The sequence below is a fragment of the Pristis pectinata genome, chromosome 9, assembly GCF_009764475.1.
Source record: "Pristis pectinata isolate sPriPec2 chromosome 9, sPriPec2.1.pri, whole genome shotgun sequence".
In the NCBI taxonomy this organism is placed as follows: Eukaryota; Metazoa; Chordata; class Chondrichthyes; order Rhinopristiformes; family Pristidae; genus Pristis; species Pristis pectinata.
The window spans coordinates 68,372,604-68,389,442 of NC_067413.1; the positions used below are offsets into that span (position 1 = coordinate 68,372,604).

Below are 16,839 nucleotides of genomic sequence, written 5' to 3' on the forward strand. Positions count from 1 at the left end.
ATAAGGTGGCAGAAGACTTTAAATAACTAAAGGGGATAATATAGCAAAATAAAACAGAGTGGTAATGGAGCAAGTAAAGAAACAAAAGTCCACTTTAGAGTGGGTATAAATAGGAGAACCAAATCATCTGAAATTCCCCAGACAAAAATGATGTAAATCTGAAATAATTTGCTGGAGACATCAATTAACTGAAACTGTTTAACTCATTGTTGGTTCCTGAGGACTAAAATATGCCTAGTTAGAAGATGAAGTGCTAACCCTTGAGCCTGCATTGAGTTTTAATGTAACATTTGATGTAATGTGGCTGCAGGGCAGGGCTGCAGGTAAAACTGAAATGTAGGGCCCTAAGGCCCACTACCCTTCCCCCCCCCCCCCCCCCCCCCCCCACCCCACCATCCTCCTGGCTAATGTACACAGTCTCTGGGAAATAAAATTGAAGACCTCAGAGCAAGACTGCAGTAGCTGAGGGACGTCAGGGACTGTTGTGTACTCTGCTTCACAGATACATGGCTCACCCCCAGCACTCTGGACACAGTGCTCCAGCCCGAGGCCTCACCATCCATTTCATGGACCAGATGGAGGCATCGGGTAAAGGCAGAGGTGGCGACGTTTGCTTCATGATTAACTCATCGTGGTGCACAGGTGTAGTGGTTCTGTCACAGTCCTGCTCCCCTGACCTGCAATATCTGGTGGTCATGTCATTTGTTTAATCTGCCGAGGGAACTCTCCGCCATCATCCTGGTAGTGGTGCACATTCCACCCTTGGCAAATTTAACCTGGCACTGGAGGAGCTGAGCACCATGATCAACAGCCACGAGACAGCGCACCCTGATGCCTTCCCGATCACTACGGGGGTCTTCAACCAGGCCAGCTTGAAGAAGTCTCTGACAAACTACCTCCAACATGTCACCTGTGGAACCAGAGGAGCCAACACACTCGATCACTGCTACACCACTGTTAAGAACGCTTACCGTGCCATCCCACGCCCGCACTTAGGCAAGTCCGATCACCTGGCTGTACTTCTACTCCGACATATAGGCACAGACTGAGGACCGCAGCACCAGTGGTGAGGACTGCAAAGGTATGGTCAAGGGAGGCGGAGGAGCGTTTACAGGACTGTTTTGAATCGGTGGACTGGACCATATTCAGGGATTCATCTTCGGATCTGAATGAATATGCCACGGCCGTCACCGACTTCATCAAGATCTGCATGGATGAGTGCGTGTTGTATTTTTTCAACAAATTTCATGACATATGTCAGTGATAATAAACCTGATTCTGAACAGTATAGAAGGACAGGGACATAGAGTCCAAGTCAGAGAGAAATGGAGAATTAAAGTGACAGGTGACTGGAACCTAGGCCACAACAATAATTTAAAACTGATGGAGAATGAAAGCACTAAAAACACTACATTCCACTAAGTCAGGTATTGGTATATCAGTAAATCATTTCAATGAATAAATCTCCTTAAGTGATTCAGTGTTAAATTTGTTTGATAATGGTCTTGTGAAACACCTTGGTAAGTTTTGTTATGTTAAAGGTATTGTACAAATTTGAACCATCACTTTTGTTCTGTGAAAAGCAGTCATTCAGAATTTCTCGTCCATGAGAAAGCTTTGCCATTCTGTTCATTTTCTAGGTTAGCTGGGAGGACATAATTTGATAGAGTCATAGACCAATGCAGCACAGATACAGGACCTTCAGCCCAATGAGTCCATGCTGACCATGGTGCCCACCCAGCTAGTCCTAATTTCCTGCGTTCAGACCATATTCCTCCAAGCCCCACCTCTCCACGTACCTATCCAAGTGCTTCTTAAATGATACTGTTCTACCCGTTTCAACTACTTCCTCTGGCAGCTTGTTCCATATACTCACCACCCTCTGGGTGAAAAAGGTCCATTTTAAGTCTTTCCCCTCTCACCTTAAACCTATGCCCCCTAGTGTTCGGTCCTGTTGCACTGGGATTTCTAAAGAGAATATACTCAGCTGCATAACATAGCTAACAGATACATCTTTGACTAACTTTTGTTGAACAGAGCATGGGAATCAAAAAGAGAAAAATACATTTTATCTTAAGCACATAAATACTGGCAGTACAATACCATCCACACCCCTTCAATGAAATACATATCAAACAATTGGAAGGGAACTGTGCATTTAACAGCATGCTATAAAGTCACAATTTATTTCTAAACCCATGCATGCATTAAGAAATTCTTAATATTATGAAATGCAGTAACTGGGCTAAAATGTGATAACATTAGCACCCAGGATGATGAAATGTGCTGATTCTTCTGCAATTATATATTAGGATAGCTGATGACAGGTTCAGATGAACTGAGATTGTGACAGAGTTGAGAATATTTCACAAGTGTGAATATGTGAGTGGTATAAATGGCTTACAATAGGTTTGATTATTTTACACTATTTCTCACCAAGTATTGACCCCCTGCCTAAATGTTAGAAGATAAAATATTTTCAGCATCTTGTACACTCATCTGAAATACCATTTGAAAAAGGGCAATTATTTTACTTGTATATCACTTGCAAAATTCCTTAACTTTGTTTTAAGACATTATTAGTTTAATTTGTGATACAATGTCATTTTGCAACAAGATGCTACTTGAGAGATATGAAGATTTTATATGGCATCCTTGCTGTTTACAAAGATCTCATGCTGGTTATTCCAGAAACTGAGCAGATGGGTGATATGAGGGTACTACCAGAAGCACCACAGGTCAGTCAACATAACTGTCTATTGCTCTGCAGTTACAGCAACTGCTGTCAGGAATTTTGAAGTATTTTTTCCATTTGTTACTTACCACTCAATTTCATATTCTGTATTCTTTTTGTAATTTGACAACTCCGCCTAATCAAAATTGTGTATAAAACTCTTCTCAAATAAAATGATATTCACATTGAATGTTTTAAAATGAACAAGGAAACTGTTTCTTATGCTATATTAAAGATTACAGTATTTATCTATTATGAGATATAAAAAATTATGGAAATAAATCAAGTATAATATGCGTTGGGTCAATTCTCATTGGTACATGCTATTGGTTCTGAGCAGAAATCAGCAATTAGCAGTTTAATTGCAGTAGATCTGGGACTTCTATGCAAGTGTTATCTAATGTGGAAGTTCTAAACTGAATGAACAATCTAAGGCACTGTACAGGTCAAAACTCTCCACTGTAGGAGTCCACATGGTGTCCACGTAGTCATAGATCAATACTGCACAGATACAGACCCTTCAGTCCAACAAGGCGTTCAATACCATCATCTCCACAGTACTAATCAACAAGCTTCAAAACCAGGGCCTCTGTACCTCCCTCTGCAACTGGATCCTTGACGTCCTTCTCAGGAGACCACAGTCCATGCGGATTGGTAATAACATCTCCTCCTCACTGACAATCAACACAGGCGCACCTCAAAGATGTGAGCTTAGCCCACTGCTCTACTCTTTCTACACTCATGACTGTGTGGCTAAGCACAGCTCAAACACCATCTATAAATTCGCCAAGGACACCACTGTTGTTGGCAGAATCTCAGATGATGATGGCGAGGCGTACAGGAGTGACATAGATCAGCTGGTTGAGTGGTGTCACAACAATAACCTCGCACTCAGCGTTACCAAGACCAAGGAATTGATTGTAGGCTTCAGGAAGGGGAAGTCGGAAGAACACACACCTGAGGGGTCAGCAGTGGAAAGGGTGAGCAACTTCAAGTTCCTGGGCGTCAACATCTCAGGGGATCTATCCTGGGCCCAACACATTGATGCAATCACAAAGAAGGCACGCCAGCAGCTCTACTTCATTAGGAGTTTGAGGAGATTTGGTATGTCACCAAAGACTCTTGCAAATTTCTACAGATGTATGGTAGAGACTATTCTAACTGGTTGCATCACCACCTGAAATGGAGGCTCCAATGTGCAGGATCGAAAGAGACTGCAGAGGGTTGTAGACTCAGCCAGCTCCATCACGGGCACAACCTTCCCTGCCATTGAGGACATCTTCAAGAGGCGGTGCCTCAAGAAGGTGGCATCCATCATTAAGGACCCTCACCATTTGGGACATGCTTCCTTCACATTACTGGCATTAGGGAGGAGGTACAGGAGCCTGACAACCCACACTCAATGTTTTAGGAACAGCTTCTTTCCCTCCACCATCAGATTTCTGAGCGGTCCATGAACCCATGAACACTACCTCGTTATTCCTCTTTTGCTATTTTTTTTGGTGACTTATTGTAATTTTTATGTCTTGCACTGTACTACAACAGATTTCATGATGTATGTCAGTGATAATAAACCCGATTCTGGTTCTGAGTCCATGCCAACCATGTTGTCCACCTCGCTAGTCCCAATTTCCTGCATTTGGCCCATATCCCGCCAGGCGCCTCCCCTCCATCTATCTATCCAAGTGCTTCTTAAATGATACTATTGTACCTGCCTTAACCACTTCCTCTGGCAGCTCATTCCATATACTCAGGTCCCTTTTAAATCTTTCCCCTCTCACCCTAAATCTACGGCCCCTAAGTTTTGGACTCCCCTACCCTGGGGAAAAAACTGTTACCATCCACCTTATCTAGGTCTCTCATAATTTTAAACGTTTCAATAAGGTCGCTCCTTATTCTCCTATATTCCAAGGAATAAAGACCTAGCCTGGCCAACCTCTCCCTATAACTCAGGCCCTCCAGTCCTGGTAACATCCTCGTAAATCTTTTCTGTACTCTTTCCAGTTTAACCAGGTCTTTCCTATAACAGGGTGACCAAAACTGTACACAGTACTCCAAGTGCGGCCTCACCAATGACTTGTACAACCGCAAAATAATGTCCCAACTCCTATACTCAATGCCCTGACTGATGAAGGCCAGCATGCTAAATGTCTTTTTCACCATCCTGTCTATGAACTATCCACTTGTACACCTAGGTCCCTCTGTTCCATTACATTCCCTAGTGCCCTACCATTCATAGTACAAGTCCTATGCTGGTTTGACTTTCCAAAATGCATCACCTCACACTTATCTGTATTGAAATCCATTTGCCACTCCTCAGCCCACTTCCCTAACTGATCAAGATCCCCCTGTAACCTATGATAATCTTCTCCACTATCAACAACACCTCCTAATTTCGTGTCATCCGCAAAATTACTGATCACGCCTTGTGCCTTCACATCCAAATCAGTTATATAAATAATGAATAATAAGGGTCCCAACACCGATCCCTGTGGCACTCCATTCTGAGAAACAACCTTCAACTATAATCCTCTACTTCCTACCTCCGAGCCAATTTTGAATCCACCTAACTACCTCTCCCTGAATTCCATGGGACCTAACCTTCCAGACCAGTCTACCATGCGGGACCTTGTCGAAGGCCTAGCTAGTCCAAATAGACAACATCTACTGCCCTTCCTTCATCTACCCTTTTGGTTACCTCTTCAAAGAACTCTAAAACATTCGTCAAGCACGTCTTTCCACGCACCAAGCCATGCTGACTCCTCCTAATCAGACTCTGTCTATCCAAATGCTGATAGGTCCTGTCCCTCAGAATTCCCTCCAGTAACTGATGTCAGGCTGACCGGCCTGTACTTCACTGGCTTGTCCTTGCTACCCTTCTTAAACAATGCAACAACATTAGCCACCTTCCAGTCTTTGGGAACACCACCAGTGGCTGACGATGAAGCAAATATCTCTGCAAGGGCCTCCGTAATTTCTTCTCTAGCCTCCCACAAAGTCCAAGGATGCACTCAGTCAGGCCCTGGGGATTTATCCACCTTAATGCGCTGTAAGGCTGCAAGTACCTCCCCTCCATAATATGAATGTTCTCCAAAACACCTCCACATGTTTCCCTTATCTATTCTCTGTAAACAGCAGAGTTCTATATTGCTGAGACTCCCCAGTAATTATGTTGGGGAAATACCTCATGTTTTGTTCCAGGTTAGACCTGGTGCAAGATCACCCTTTTAATTTCAATGGTGACTGTTATAAGGCACAGGTAACATTTTTTTTGTTATATACAATTTAATCATTTTAATGAGTATTTTATTTCATTTTAAATTTTATTAAACAATTCATTATCTGTGGTATACACTTCATTTCAATAACTTTTCAATGTCTCTGAAGGACATATTTAAAATTAATAAAAATGTCTCAGAGTTTTTACAGTTGGCAAAGCTGCAATTGGAGCTTTAACATGGGGATAAACTGTGGAGGTCATCAGGTGGATGAGTTAATGGGGGCAGTTAGAGAGAGAGAAGTAGAACAAGAGCTATAAGATGAGGATAGTTAGAGAATGAAAATACAGGCATAGGAACATGAAAAAGTGTGAAATGCAGTACTGAAGAACTAGAAGTAGAGTCACTTATGGCCCACACGATTAGCCCTTTGTATCCTGACCAGAGAAGCACAAATGTCAGAGTATTGCAGGCACTGATTCCAAAATGTGGGTGCATGCCAACAAATCTCAGCCTATTGTTTAAGAACATAATCATAATCTGCCCATTTCAAATGGGGCCATTTGGAAATTCTTTGCTGTAAAGTCTAACCAAGTACTAGGTATGATTCATAAAGAATGCAATATTTTGTGTAATCATATCTTCTTGCATTACAGCAACAACAGCAGCATACACCTTTAGTTAACTTATGTATAACATCTTTAAAAACTTCATGCTGAGCCACATTTGGCTGGAAATTCGATCGCTCCAAAATAGGAGCCCAATGTTCATACCCAGATATTCCCGTGGAGAATGGGCACAAGAATAGATGGAGATCTTAATGAAAATATCCATGCATGCTTTGAGTGCACAATGTTGCCTTTAACTTTTAATGAAGGGGTTGTGATTATTAGTGATTCAATACAATGTTCCTGCTGACTCATTTCTGGGCTAATTGATGTCAGGGCCCCAGACCTTTGGGGGCATTCTTTATTTAGCACTCGCAAAATGCTGAAGAGGCTTTTAGAGAGGTTCTAAAGGGAAGGGAGCAAGTTCCCTGTTTGTCTGACTCAGATTTGAACATCCTGGCCAATGACTTGAAACACAGAACCTATGTTGTCTTCACCAGAGGTGCCATGAGAGTCCTTAATGCAGAAATGAAGAGGAGATGGCAGGAAGTGGCTGCAGAGATCAGCTTCTGCAGTGAATCTTGAGGGCTCTGATGATATTCTTCACTTAGCCCCTGCTCCCATGGCAATTGTTATAAAGGTGTTCAGCTACAATAGCAAGAACACAGACAGAGTTCAGAATCCAAGGGAGGAGGATTCATGTTGAGTTCTAGGTTCTTAAGTGAAGCCTGAAGCACCATGAGTTCAGCCTATCATCCTGAGAATTTGGGAAGCATCCTTGTCCACTCAGCTTAAAGGTCCCCACTCAAGGAAGAGAAAAGTTCTTTTTCCTTACACAGACAGCACTAATGATCCCCGTAATGCATGCATTGTGTGGCAACTTTGGAAGAGTGGCACAGATCAGCAATGATACACAATCTAGGACCATCAGGGTAACAGTGTACCTATGTCTTCAGGCACAGAAGATCAATGATGTGTGTCACCAATGACTTAGAAAGCCTTAGCCTCCAGATACACTGCTCTTTGGAGACGTAGAAATAAGAATGTGGCTCATGAGGGATTGGGTCTCCAGACATTGAGGGCTCCTTCTCCTCCATTCTCAGGGTCCCTGGGCACATCTCTTATGCCTGTATGCAGCTCCAACTTGTGCAGCATACCCTACAAAACCATCAAAAAACACCAATAATAACTGGAGAATTGGCACTGCACCTCACCCAAACATTAAATAGCATTCTCCTGAATCACCAGCAAGGCTCCAGGCATCCCTGCAGCAATTGTGAAATCAATGCCAAGAACTTGAATTGCCTACTAGTGTATTTTTAAGTGCAATGTGACTGAATATCTATGTTTTTATGAGTAAGTGTCAAAAGCGTCATTCATCTGCAAGAATCACACATTTTCAGTTGCAATAAGTGCCAGCACATGTCACACATGTTCCATGCAGGATGCAAGTGAATGATGTCATTCATTGTGCAACACTGTTTGGAGATTTGGTAGCTGAAATTGTGTCCCTTTTGTTGGCAATTCATGGGGAACTTATTTACAGAGAACCCCATTCACTGCAACTGCACTACTTAAAAGGCTACTCACCCACTTTACACCTGGATGGCAAAAACTGGAAAAGTGTAACAATCTTAGAGATTTGTGGAACTGGAGAGGATTATGGAAGCAGGTGGCATATTTGAGTCTGAAAATAAACCAGATAAAACAAACAGTCTTGCCTGTGAGAAGGGATAAAATTAGACCATTGAATGATATTTGCTGGGGCACCTGAAAAGATCACAAAACAAAATGTTTGTTTGGTGGCACCTGAAGGTATTTTTTAAGTCCATAGTGTAAATAAGAGATTAGTTTTACAAGTTAGATCTTCATCCTAAAATCTGTATTCAAGTAGCAAAATCAATATACATGATTTAAATAGTATTACAACAAATAGGTCTAATTAAAGTAAAAATAGATTATAAAAGCAAAGAAGGGACCAGCTGTGTTTAAATATGTATAAAAATAAGGAATTCTAGTTATAGCTCTGTAACTTTAAAGACTGGGATGCAGATATACCTCAACTTGAGCACCTTTTCTCCCTATTATGAAATTTCAATTATGCCATAATGTGTTTGCATTTTAATACTTCGTTTCCACATCCAATTATTTTCCTTTAAGTCTTAATCCCATTATTCCTCCACAACTCCTTCAAAACATACCTGCACAGCTATTATTTTCTGAGCATTCTCACGAGAGACAGCCTGGAACGTTGCCAGCTCTGCTTGGCTATAAAGGCCCCGTTGTCTGGAGTAGTCCACTAGCGCTTTATGCATCCTGGTTTGTAGTGCAGAGAGCTGATGGGATTTAAAAAAAATCAGAGTAGGAGGGGAAATTAATGGCAGTGTTCAAAAAGAATGATGGAGAGAATACAGAAAGCAGTCAATAGCCCATTTTGTACTGTACAGGCCTGACAGGAATTTCACAGTCTCTTGATTTTTCAGCCCACTCATGTGCATTCAATAGAATCCAGTCACATCTGGCTGCTAGGATGGGGGGTTAATTTTCTCTAAATGCTTCAGCAGTTTTGTTCTAGCTGAGGCGAAACACTGACTGCAAAGCTGATGAGTTAAACATTTCTGTTTCACTCTGTTCCATAAAGGCGACTAGAGGATTTATTTTACCCTTTTGTTTAAAAGCATAGAGCTTTTGATGCTATTCAAGCTGCATAAATTGGCCCCACCTAAACTTAAAAATGTAAAGTTAAAATATATTGATAGACGTGGTAGCTGTTTTTTATTCCTGTAAGGTTTATCATGGCCTAGCAACATGTGCTTCAGTGCATGACAAAACTAAAGAGCATTAAGCAGTCATCAGCTGCTTTAGGAGAACAACAACAGAAAAGAAATTTCCAGAAAAACACATCATCCGTCTACCTTGCATTGATAATAAAAGAACAAAATTCAACTGTTCGTTTTCAATCACAGAGAATAATACTTCACATAACCTTTTATATCTCTACATAGATGATAGTTATGAAGACATACTGTATGATATAATATAAAATATATGTGACTTATTGGATATCTATTTAGGGTTAAATCACATCATGAATTTGAAAATAAATATTTAGTTGAACCACATAGAGTGAGGAGAAAACAAATTTTAATATTAGATATATTTTAATTAAATTAAAAGTCTATTTTTGTAAGAATATTCCTTCAGGTTAATTGATTCATGTTATCATATTATATTCTATCAAATTGATGCAAGGCATGTGAAGCATTCAACAGTGAAAATTGAGAAAAATGAGTAAGCATGACATCGTATAAATCCTATGATAGAAAACAATAAACAAGAGTCACATTAAAGATGGTCTGTTAAGAATTTTAGCAGAAAACAGTTATTGACTGTCAGAAAATGAAAATGTAATGAATATGGTATTCTTTTGCTTATATGGAATTATCGGAGATTTTGAAACATTAGAATAATGTTTGAAATAAACAAGTTTAATTTCAATATTGTGGTACCTTTTCTGTGTGACTGAGCAGCCTATGGGTTTGGCAACTAAATATCAAAGATGGCCAGTATATCACATTGTGTTTAAACTCACAAAAACACAAGAACACACAGCAAGATGGCAGAGGCAGCTAATCTCACATTTAAAAATTATCTGTGTGGGCACATGAATTGCCAAGGCATAGAAGGCTATGGATTAAGTGCTGGTAAATGGGTATGATGCTCAGGATATTCAGGACCAAAGGGCCTGTTTCTGTGCTATATGATTATGAATTTGTCCCTCTACAATACTGATTTGCTAGATAAAACAGTACAGTTCTATACAAGTATTTATTTACTTAGTTCTCCAGAATGCTATTGGAACTCAACCAATGAAATAATCTTGAATAGAATTTGTGAGCAAAGCAAGTATTCGAAACAAAACACATGCTGAGTGTTTTAAATTTAGATTTAAAAGCAGGATCATAAAGTATTTATCTCATTCTGTTTGATAGCACTTTTAAATTTCTTATGAATCCAAGATGGAACTTTAATCAGATAAGTATGATTTTTTTTAGTTATATTTTCAGCTGTCTTAATCAGTGAGTTACATTGTTCTAGCTGCTTGAAGGACATGAGTGTTTCTTTTGGTCATACTTACTTGCCAACAATGTGAGCTGTTTAGGTGGAGGTTTGAACTTATCTCATTTTACTTTCGTATTGTATTAGGTTGAATAGTATGGCAAAGTCCTACCCACTTCCAGAGCTGCAGACTCCTCCATTCTTCTTGGTCATGTCAATCTGCCTGACATCTAGTTCTTGAGGAGACAAAATGGCTAACTTCGATAGCCCCCAAATGGATGCAGACACTGTGATGTATTCCTTCCAATTCAAAGAACGTGCCAAGTCCATGTTTCTAGCTTACTTGCATGATTCCAATGCACTGCTAATGCTACCCATGCTATAACGTAGCTTTACAGGGTGCTCAATATTTTGGGTAACCAGCACTATTTTTGCTAGCTTGGAACACTTCAAGTTAGTATGTACCTCACAAACAGGAGATGAATTGTGGCTATATTTAGTGGAGAACATAATTCTACAATAGAAACTAACTGAGGAAACAGAAAATAGGGGCATCATAGTCTTCAGATGATACACTGGAGGCACTGGTGAAGAGATCTATCCAGAAGGAAACAGGAGGGCCTCTAGTGAGTTTGATTAAGGCATTGGGACTAGATAATTGTTGCATTTAAAACCAGAAGTCACGCTCTGAAAATGTGTTACCAATATGCACTGTCAATGACCTCACGTGCATGGTCAAGGTCAGTGAATACAATTTCAAGGGTCATATTCACCTACTGCATCACTAGCCCTAGCCATTGTTCAGAACACTACACTGCCAGCAATATCAATCAATCAGGACCTACCTAATGTTAGTATGCTCCAGCACACGCTCAAATACTTACCATTGCTGCAAGCTTCACACCCATGTCTCAAAGCCAAAACATACTGCAATCTATTCAGACATGACAAGTACTTCATCAAAAGACTTTGCACAACAAATACAAATACACTTGTATCTTGAGCACATACTTGAACACTGTGATGCATAAACGGGGAAGGCAGCAGCTAACTGAAAGGGGTCAGGCACAACAATATAATATTACTCATATGAAGGAGATAGTGCACACCTTAATTGCAGTGGCAATTACTAAGATTACTGTCAAAAAAGAACTTAATCTGAAGATGACAGTATCTTCATATTTAATCTTCCTCACATCTCATTTCAGCAACATCCCAAGATCTCTCATGATGTACAAGCTGCAGATGGCGTAAGCATGTACCTCTTACTTGCTCTGCATCTGCCCCTGAGCTTGCACAATGATTGTGCATTTCTTCTTTCAGATAGCCAAGAGCTGCGACCAGGATAGGGAGTGGTAGAAGAACACCATCATGTCAGCAGTTCTTTCACTGATGCTTAGAGGTTAGAGGTTAATTCAATTTCAAAATCTGCATTTGGTGAATTCTTCATTATCTCAGGAATTCGAAATGAAAATGAATCCTGTACTCTGAGCAGCAAATGTTGACACTTCTGACCTTATGACGGTGTGAAGGTAATGAAAAGCTGAAGATATTTGGATCTGCTACTTCATGCTGAGGTTCCTCTCTATCGATGTCCTGGAGGGTAGATGACTGGACTCTAACAACCTCAACATTGTGCCAGATGTGATTAGATCTTTTGAAGTGTTTCCCATGATCCACGTTGACTTCATTTTTGATGTTATTTTCAGTCCAATGGTTCCATTCTGCGCAAGATAATTATACCTTTGGAAATCAGCCCTTTTGTCAATGTGGTGTTATCTGCAACACGGGTACATTAAGTGCTGCATGATAACATTGTTGGCGGGTCCTCCCATTACTTTGCTAACAACTGATAGTAGACCAATAGGATGGTAATTGCCAAGTTTGGACTTTTGAGCAACTTTCCACATTTTTGGTGGAAGCCAGTAATGCAGGTTAGCTAAAGACACAGCTGGTTTTGGAGCAAAGATCTTCAACAATGCAGTCGGAATCTAGAGCCTTTGCGACCAAATGTGATCTTATTTATTGTTTGCATTGAATCAAAGAGATAATTGGGGAATGTTTGGAAGATGGGAAGGACTGTCCCTTCCTGTCTTTGCCTCCCTCTGGCTTGATAAAGGAACAGAATGCTTCATTCTTCTCGGTGAGATTTCAACCTTTGATCAAGTTAACCAAACCATCCTTTTACAACAGTTCTGCTCCTCTCTCCAACCAATAGAGAGATTCCATTGCTGATTCCATTGTTACCTAGAGCAAAAAAACAAACTGCTGGAGGAACTCAATGGCAGCATCTGTGGAGGTAAAGGAATTGTCGACGTTTCGGGGCAAGATCCTGCATCAGAACTGAGAGTGGGAAAGGAAAGTAGCCAGTATAAAGAGGAAGAGGTAGGGGTCACCTACTTTTGACCTTATATCCCTCCTGCAACCCCAATACCACCCTTCCCACTCCCCTCTCGCCCCTGAACTCTCCAGCCTCCACTATCTCACCACTTTGAGCCCTCCCTCTCATTACCCTCTTCTTCCTCTTCCGACCCTATGCCTTGCCCCAGCTCCAACCTCTGCCAGCTCTTCACCATCCCCACCAACATCTCCCTCTCTGATGCTTCAGCAGATGCCTTACCTTTGTACCCTCACATCCTCACCTCAACGAATTCCGGGCCTGGCAGAATGTCAACCTCTTCTTCTGTTGCCTCCAACTCCGTGCCTATTTCTTTGACAAGGAGTCCTCGCCCCACTGATAACTCTTTCTCACATCTCCAACACCCAACACTCCCTTTCCTCTTAGGTCATTCCCTTCAGGCCTTATACCCTCTCTTGACCTTTTCATTTCCAATTGCCAATGCTTCTCCACTCCCTGCACCCACTCCAACCTTACCCCATCCAAACTCACAGCGATCCACACTTCATATCAATAAGATATCTTTATTAGTCACATGTACATTGAAACACATAGTGAAATACATCTTTTGTGTAGAGTGTTCTGGGGGCAGCCCACAAGTGTCGCCACGCTTCCGGCGCCAACATAGCATGCCCACAACTTCCTAACCCGAACACTTTTTGGAATATGGGAGGAAACTGGAGCACCCGGAGGAAACCCACGCAGACATGGGGAGAACGTACAAACTCCTTACAGACAGCAGCCGGAATTGAACCCGGGTCACTGGTGCTGCAAAGCGTTATGCCAACCGTTACATCCCAACCTAATCACCAAAACTGCAGACAAGGGTGCTATTGTAGTCTGGCAGATTGATCCCTACCTTGTAAAGGCCAGACTTCAGCTTTCAGACACCTCCTCATGTCTAGTCCTGGACCCTGACCTCACCAACGAATACCAGGCTACTGATTCTTCGACTGTCACAGATCTCATTACATCAGATCTCCCCTCAACAGCCTCCAACCCGATAGTGCCCCACTCTGGACTTCTGGATAGGACCCCTTACCCAAGATTCACAACTGGACTGTCCTGGTAACCACATTGTTTCTGCCTGCCCTTGCCCCACTAACTCTATCCTGTCTCCCCAGTCCCTTCCCACCTACATCCAGGACATTTTGACAACTTCCAATTCGCTGGTCCCCACTGCCTCATCTTCACTACGGATGTCCAGTCTTTATAAACCTCCATTCCCTATCAGGAAGGTTTTAAAGCCCTCTGCTTCTTTCTGGAACAAAAATCCAAATAGTCCCACTCCACTCACACTTTCATGTACTTGGCAGAACTTGTTCTTACCGCAAACAACTTTTTGTTTTGATCGCTCTCACTTCCTACAAATCAAAGGTGTAGCCATGGGCATCCATGTGGACCTTAGCTATACCTGTCTTTCTGTTGTCTATGTGGAACAGTCCTTGTTCCAAACTTTCTCTGGTACCATTCCCCAAATCTTTCTCTGTTACATTAACAACTGCTTTGATATGATTTCCTGTACTCCTGCCGAACTCATCAATTTTATCACCTTCACTGCTAACTTCCACCCTGCCCTCAAATTCACTTGCACCATTTCCAACAATTCTCTCTCTTTTCTGGATCTTTGTGTTTCTATCACAGGGGACAAACAATCCACTGATATTTACTGTAAACCCACCAACTCCCACAGCTACCTTGACTATACCTCTTCCCACCGTGTCTCTTGCAAGGATGAAATCCCTCTCTCCCAGTTCCTCCATCTCCACCACACCTACTCTCAAGATGAGGCCTTCTACTCCAGGACATTTGATATGTCCTATTCTTCAGGGAATGCGGCTTCCCTTCATCTGTGGTTGATGGAGCCCTCTCCTACATTTGCCCTGATCCCTAGACTTCTGCTCTCATCCCCTCTCCCTCCAAACAGAACAAAGATAGAGCTCCCTTAGTCTTCAACTTTCACCTCACTAGCCTCTGCATCCAACACGTAATCCTTCATTATTTCTGCCAACTGCAACGGGATCCCATCATCAGTCACATCTTTCCCTCCCCATGCCTTTCCACCTTCCTCAGGAATCACTCTTCTGTGACTCCCTGGTTTGCTATCCCTTCCCACCCAGCCCTCTCTGACCCCTGGGATTTTCCCTTGCAACCATAGGAGATGCAACACTTGTTCTAAAACCTCGTCTACTGCATCCGATGTGCTCTCAATGTGGCCTCCCCTAAATCAGTGAGACCAAGCGCAGGCTAGGCAACTGTATTGCAGAGCACCTGCAGTCTGTCTGCATTGGCCATCCTCAGCTCTCAGTTACATGCCATTTCAACTCCCCTTCCCACTCCTACAGCGACCAGTCCATCCTCGGCCTTCTCCACTGCCAACGTCGATGATTCCCTCCACAAATGCTCTCTAACCTGCTGAGTTCCTCCAGCAGTTTGCTTTTTGCTCCAGATTACAGCATCTGCAGCCTCTTGTGTTTCCATTGTTACCTTTCCTGGGATTAATCCTTTGGCTCATTCCATTGATTGTTTACAATAGCCCTTGGCATCATCATCCTAAAAGATAACACCAGGTTCCACATTTATGTAGATGAACCCAAACTTTACCCAGTGCCAACTTTCATGGCCCCTCTACTGTTGTCAGATAATTAGTCTTAGATGAGGCAAGACTTCCTAAAAGGAAAATGCTGTAATATTCTAAACATTGTTTTCAACCCCACGCCCATTACAAACTCCATGTACTGATCATTTATTCCATCTCTCTCCTTGGATGGTATCAGACTGCTCTAAGTTATTTCTAAGATGAAAATAAAAGAAAATCCAGGTGCTGGAAATCTAAAATAAAAACAGAAAATATTAGTAATACTGAGCAAGTCAGGCCACATCTGTGAGAAGAGAAAAAGAGAACTCTTTGAAGTGAAAAAAATAATTCTATTTCTTTTCCCACAGATGTGGCTTGACCTGCTGAGTATTTCCAGCATTTTCTGTCAAAATTATTTGCAACCTGTCTTACTTAGTTCTGAGCTAAACCACCATCTACATATCCTGTCCCTCACAGACGAATACTATTTCAATTTTCTATCTACACCTTGTCTTAACCTCTGTGATGGATATTCATTTTCTAGGCCCAAAAAGGTTTATTGCTAGCCTCAGCCTTTTAGCACAACAGCAGAAACTGTCCAAGGTTCAAGATTTTTGTTGTTCACTAAGTTAAACTTCTTTTAGAACACATCAGCAGAAATTGTCCAAGGTTCAAGATGTTTGTTGTTGAATAAGTTAAACTTCTAACCAGTACACTTTGCTCACCTTCTTGACTTAATCAAGAGAAATAAGAGGTTCCAGGTTGGCCTAATTAAACACTCTATCCACCTGGCCTGATAAATGTAGTTGAGAAACATTACATACAGATGATGTCAGCTTGTAGAAAAATGGTATAAATATCAGAAGGCAGTCAGGGCTGGTAGGAGTAACAGAGAGAAAACACAGAATCCATCCCTCAGCCTCGGTTTCTGTGACAGACGATCTGTTCATCTGCAACCCACTGGTATGTTTTTTTTAATTTCTAAGAATTGTACTTGAGTTTTGGAAATCCTTTGTAAGTTTTAAACCTCTGTCAAGAATTACTCCTCACAATGAAATGTGCTTCACTTAAAAATAAACTGTGTTTAAACTGCTTCATTAGCTGGAAGTATCTCCTCCTTGGTTGGGAGGGGGGACCCACTGTTCGAAATAGTGATAATTGACAGCTAGACCCCTTCAGGAAAAGACTAAAGAGTGAAGTAGTCCTTGAAGTATAGGTTGATACAGTATAATATCCCAAAAGTG

General features: G+C 41.6%; 1 protein-coding gene across 2 annotated transcripts in view; it reads right to left on the bottom strand.

The window, feature by feature from the left end:
- LOC127574572 (coiled-coil domain-containing protein 178) overlaps nucleotides 1-16,839 on the bottom strand; it is a 158,259-nt gene that overhangs the window by 43,794 nt on the left and 97,626 nt on the right. The window contains exons 7-8 of one of the 2 annotated variants that reach the window (XM_052023677.1): nucleotides 8,762-8,896; nucleotides 7,572-7,718 (exon numbers count right to left, since the gene is read on the bottom strand). In XM_052023677.1, coding sequence (XP_051879637.1) covers nucleotides 7,611-7,718; nucleotides 8,762-8,896 — 243 coding nt within the window. In that variant the 3' untranslated portion in view covers nucleotides 7,572-7,610. Of the gene's footprint in view, nucleotides 1-7,571; nucleotides 7,719-8,761; nucleotides 8,897-16,839 lie in introns of those variants that run through there. The other variant, XM_052023676.1, reaches the window with a different exon arrangement.